The following is a 6000-nucleotide window of genomic DNA, read 5'->3' as shown; positions in this document are numbered from 1 at the left end:
AAAAAAAAAGTATATCCTAAAGCAACATTTGAATTTGATGGTGACTAAAGCCGTTTAAGAGGCCAGAATCCTACATGTGGCAATGATAAACAAAACAACAGTGCAAATCAGCTTCAAGGCAGACGTGTACTAATGGTTTAAAACGAACCATTGCAGAGTGAGAAAAAAAAACTAAATGCAGTGGAAAGGAAACGGAAGAGTTATTAAAATAAATCATTAGGAAGAAAAATGTTATGGTGATGAAAAAGGATGATTAGGTCGTAAAATTGACCTTTCCAGATTAGAGAAGGCAGTTTGTGTTACTTGGATCAACATTTGTACAACTATGTAGTATAATGTTGTCAACTTTTTGAGCAGTTAGTTTTTTACAAATGTTTAAAGCACTGCCACACCCCATATTGTTCATTTGCAGTTGCCATTTACGTTTGAGACTGTTTCTGCTGCTCAATGGCATCTGTATTTCACAATATATGTATATGAATGATTGCAGTTTATGTCATTGTATGCATTTCTAATCATGACTGGTTTTGCAATACCAGTAAAGGGTGTCTAGGGTGATATTAATCAACTTGACATGCATGTTCTGTTGAGACTGTGCTTGACAGAAAATGGACTGAGTCAATTCAACAACCACCAACTGCAAAAATAAAAACAGGGATCAAATATAAAGTTTTTTTTTTTTTTTTATTAAAATTGTACAAACATTTTCCTCAGTTATAAAAGAGCTAAGTGGTTCTGACAGCAAACACACATTGTTCTGTGCACACAATGCTACAGAGCCTTCTATCTGAGCCCAGGCTTGGACCTTCGAATCCCTGCTGTAAAATTCATCAAATGTTGGCCAGTGAATCCTGTTTTTATGTCAGTTCTAAATCTAGATAACATATAATGTATTTACAGATACAAAAATGATTACTTGCAATTACGGTTTTACAAAAAGCTCTAAAAAAAGAAAAGAAAAATAATTAAAAGTTGTTTAATTTTACAAGCCTGCAAGATGCACTACAATGCCTTCCATAAACCGACGGGGAAAAACACTAGCTTACAAAATGGGTTTTCAAACAATGAAATGCTACAGGCTACAAGAAACGTCAAACACTATTAATACTTTACAATGGAATTGGGCAGTGTCCCTGCTAAGCTCTTTGTAAGACGAACACAAATAAGGCACATACCTTAAACACTCAGGGCTCAGTAAATCCTGTTTACATTATATGAATAACGGTTGTAATTTCATTGAAAGCTCTTTTAAGCCTGGAATGTGTAACTCAGCTTGCACATATGTAACCACATTTAAATAGAAAACCCTTGACAAACATGCTTTATGAACACAGCCTTTCAATTTTTTTTTTCAGGGGACAACAAATACTGGTACATCTTTGACATACATAGCTGTACCTAGGTGTTACACTACTAAAAAAAGAAAACTCTAAATAAAAAGCAGTACCTTCTTTTTACAGAGACAAATATTGAAACAAAAATGTTTTTTTTTTTTTTTTTTTTTTTTAAAGAAAACTTCACTGGCAAAATTGTACATTAATACTTTTCATACAGTACCCCAACAAAAGTGGACACATGCTCTACGCAATATGTTTAATGAACAAGTCAAGTTTTTAGCTCCCATGCAATGTGATATAAAGGAGGTATTCTCTAATCAGAGGCTGGATGGTTCACAATAACCCTGGTTGATGAACCCTGGTGTAGATTTAAACCTACCGTATGGGACTTAACACATTTAGTTAACAGGTTGCTGCACTGCGGAATGCATATGTACAGTATGCCTCACATCTAGACTGAATCAGACTTGTGAGAACCATAACTCCTCATTTTAAGAGACTTTTAGTCTTCCTAACAAGAAAATAAAACCCACAGTTCACTAAAACAGTTACACACCACAGCATATTCTCTTGTCCTATCACAATGTTTTCAATACAATTCCAGGGGCTCAAATACTCTGTACAACTTCAAGAGACGCTGGCATGTTCCAAATGTTCATGTACTGTAAAACAAACAAACAAGCTAAAAAGTACGAAAACAATATATGCATATTCTGAATATGCAACGTACACAAAGAAGTTATATACACACAGTGTAAACACGCATAGAAAAATGCAGATATGCATCTGTGGGCTACTAAACAATATCCATCCACAATTAAGACATATCCATTACCAGTTCCTAATCAGGACGGTGGGTGTTAGCATGTACTTCAAAGTGTATGTAGAAGAACACATACTGAGGCTTGGAAGACTTACGCTTTTGAAGTATTAAGTATACGCGTCAGCAAACAAGAATGAAACAACACACCCTTTGGGTCCAGTTGTGTGTGATTTTTAAACCCGTTTTAACCTGTAGTGCCGACAGCTTCTATGCAGATGTCCACTTAATTGCTCTTCAGTCACAACATCACCAGATGGACCACCTTACTAACCAATGAAGACAGTGTTTACATTTGACCTTATAACATGCAGTATATCTACATTTTACAGCAAAAACGGTGACAATACACAGAATACTGTTTCAGTTACATCAGTGGAAGACAGTATCTTCCTAATACAATAGTAATAAAAAAAAATATAAAAAATAAGGGCTTAAAAAAAAAAGTCTTCATTCCAGAAAAGGAATATACTTTAAAAGCATCCCTTTCCAAGGATGAGATGGCTACAACGTGTCTCACTTTGATTTTGTTTTATGTCTGTTAAAAGTCCCTTTTCCTGTAGATCAATATATCAGTCATGAATGTCTATTGCATGATGGCAAGAAATTTGCTTTCTTCTGCAAGGGAGGTCAGCAAAGAACTCATGTCCCCAACAGCCATATTGGTGAGGCCGCCAGGCACGCTGTGGAATGGCATTGAAGCTCGAGGAGTGGTGAGGCGGGAAGAGTTCCTGGAGAGGTTCTGAAAGATACTTGGACTCAAGACCCCAGAAATTAAGCTAGCATGGTCCCCATCATCCAGGATGGCATCAAAATCCAACAGAACATTGTCCAGGCTATTGCTGTTGTTTTCCTCTGTGCTGGTGACCTGGTTGGCCCCTGGAGACAGAAGCTCAGAGGGGTCGTTATTGTTGGTAGTAACACCCAGCATGCAATTGTTCTCCTGGTTAGAGAATGAGGCAGGCTTTCCGGCTGCCGGGTTGAAGCCCATGTTTTGGTCAAACACCTGTCTTGGATAATTCTGCATCCCAGAGCAGGAGGTCTGTTGTAGCTGGTCCTGCATTTCCAACTTTACACTAGCAACCTGAAATGTTGGGTTCCCATTTGTCATTTGACCCTGCTGTGCCATGTTGTTCCTCTGCTGCTGCCTGTTGGAATTATACATAACATTGTTTTGCTGAGTAACAGGCGCTAACTGAGAATAGCCCTGCAGCACTTGGCCTTGGGCAGATTGAGAGTGAGAGTGAGAGGGGTACTGTCCCATACACACTGAGTTCTCTCTGTTCAATCCTTGAAAGTTTAAACCCTCATTCACTTGCTGGACCATTGGCTGGGTCTGCATGTAATTACGCTGAACAGAATGTGCCCGCTGCTGCAGTTCACCAGCCATGTTGGCAACTTGGCGTCCTGCTGTCACAGAGGCCTGCATGATGTTGTGCTGGTTGTCATTCATCATCTGTATGCCATTGCTTCTGATATCCTGGCTCTGTGAGCCCCCATTGTAAGAATTATCAATCCTCCTAAAATTCTGTATGTACTGCTGTTGCCCTTTGTTCATCTGTACGCCAAGAACACTGCCAGCATTATTTGTATTACCCAAAGCATCCTGGACATTATACGGGTCCATCTCAATGTTTTGCTGGTAGCCATTTTGTTGGATGGCATACATATTTTGGTTGTCCCTGGGTATGTTCTGCAGCTGCTGCTGTTGTTGTTGCTGTACCACCATGTTGTTAAACTGCCCAAAGGTACGGTTGGGCTGGCTGGCTAGTGGTCGCTGTCCATACTTCTGCTTGGGAGGCGACTTGTCGGTGCTCCCTGAGCTGACCTCATTCCACTGGATAGGCATGTCACCCTTGTTTGTTTCATGCTCAGGGCTATGGTACTGCTGGCCTACTGCTGGTACCTGCAACTGATCATACCTATCAGGTATGCCTGCTGTGATGTCCTGGGGGCCTTCGCTTCTTGTCATGACGTTCAGGTTGTCGTACAGTGCCTGGTTCTGGGAGTTAAGGTACTGCACCACATCATCAGGCAGGATGTCCTCATCGCTAAGGAGACCCTCTGCTTCCATTGCCATTGCTTCCATGGCAATATTCTCGCTGATGCTGGTGGGGCAAGGTGAATACACAGAGCGACGCAGGTTGCCATCAGAGCGGTTGTAGTTCTGGAGGCTCAAGTTCCTCCTTTCTATGAACGGAGGCATGGGGAGAGGGTTCACATTGTTGAGGCTGTTGAACCGCTGGACCCTGGGGAGGTTAAATGGGTCAGACACTGTCCTTACAGGGTCACTGGCTCTCCGTATACTGTTCCCTAGTGCTTCATGAGGCAAAAGGCCCCTCCTGCCATACCCGTTAGCCGTGCCATCACTGCATCTCCGCGGCACGTTCACAGGAGGCAAAGGAGATAGCCCGGTTTCCTTGCAGTCGCCCATCATTGCCATTCTGGTTTTTAGGCTCATGCGTTCCATGTTGGGCAGCGGTGTTGGTGGCGGTCCCCCAGTAGCAGCAGCATATTTGGCCTTGAGCCTGTAATGTTGGGCAGGGGTGAGGTTCAGCAAGCCTCCACCATTCCCACCGCCGCTCTGGCTGGCTTCGCTGGAGCGTCTAGAAGCATCTGTGGAGATGGGGTCGTACGCAGAGTCTGTCACGCTGATGTTGTGGTGCCGCCCCTCGGCCTGGCTGGACCTGCGGCTGGAGAAGCATGGAGAGATTCCTGAAGAGCGCCGGCTGCTCAGGTAGGCTGAGCTTATGGTGCTGGTGGTGCTGTCCCGTCGGTCGTTCAACATGTTCAATACTGTGATGTCAGTGATGGAGAGCTCATTCCTATTGGGAAGGATGGTCATGGATCCACCGCCAGTACTGTAGGAGCCAGGCTGTGAGCCTGCAATTAGACAGATATCGACAAAGGGGTCAGAAAACAGTCAGATTAAAGACAGATGTAATACAAGGGAGAAGTTTGTGATAACTATCTATTAACCTTATTCTGAAACTTAGGCAAATGTTCTGAGATGGATAAAACAAAAGTATAAAACTTTTTTTTTTTTAGATTTGCCTTGTTCCTACTTCTTAGTGCCCACTGTATAGTCTCCAAGTTGCAATGTCATATATGGAACCATTATGTAGCCAATATATAAACAATTTAGTTAAGTATTATGTTTTTGTGACCTGGTTATTTTCACACTGCCGTAAGCAATACTGAATACTGGATTTTAGTTCTGGAAGTTTTGGTTATTTTAAAAGTTTAAACATTATCTATCAATCAATCAATCAATCAATCAATCTTTATTTTATATAGCGCCTTTCATAGTAGACCACTCACAAAGCGCTTTACAAGATGCAGTAACAACAAGAAAATCCATAATACTTTAAATACAGAGAAATGCATAATACATTATATAAAGTACAAAAACAAAAGAAAAACACAATGCACAATACATTAAACACAGTGGAAAGTGCATAATACATGTAGTAGCATAATACATGAAATAGCAAACTGGATACTGTATTTGGTCAACAAACGATGAGAAACTTATTAACTGGAGACAAGAATGTCAGTAGCTTTCAATAGTATGAATGTTGGTACAGACGACATAGGTCTAATTATATGTTGACACAAAAGTACAGTATATAAAGTTACATGTTATCTTTAATACAATGCACGCTTAGAACCAGGCTGTTACATTTGGGAGTAGTATATAACTGTGTCTGTCTGGTTTTGTAGATGCAGTAATAGTTTCAATTAATTTATTTGCTTAGATTTCATTTTATAATGTATTGTATATGTGTTTTTGTATTGGGATGTATGCATTTGTGAGTGATTACTTGCCTAGCCAATGGGGCG

At 40.9% G+C, this 6000-nt stretch overlaps 1 protein-coding gene across 3 annotated transcripts in view; it reads right to left on the bottom strand.

Annotated features, from left to right (window-relative positions):
- Positions 1-851: 851 nt before the first annotated feature.
- Positions 852-6000, bottom strand: part of LOC121314228 (transcriptional activator GLI3-like) — a 113604-nt gene continuing 108455 nt past the window's right edge. For all 3 annotated transcript variants that reach the window (XM_041247260.1, XM_041247261.1, XM_041247262.1), the window contains one exon: positions 852-5040. In XM_041247260.1, the coding sequence (XP_041103194.1) occupies positions 2744-5040 (2297 nt within the window). In that variant the 3' untranslated portion in view covers positions 852-2743. The remainder of the gene's footprint in view (positions 5041-6000) is intronic.

The sequence above is a fragment of the Polyodon spathula genome, chromosome 4 (genome assembly GCF_017654505.1).
Source record: "Polyodon spathula isolate WHYD16114869_AA chromosome 4, ASM1765450v1, whole genome shotgun sequence".
NCBI classification, from domain to species: domain Eukaryota; kingdom Metazoa; phylum Chordata; class Actinopteri; order Acipenseriformes; family Polyodontidae; genus Polyodon; species Polyodon spathula.
Note: the sequence above shows the minus strand (reverse complement) of the source record. Positions and strands in the feature narration are given on the sequence as shown.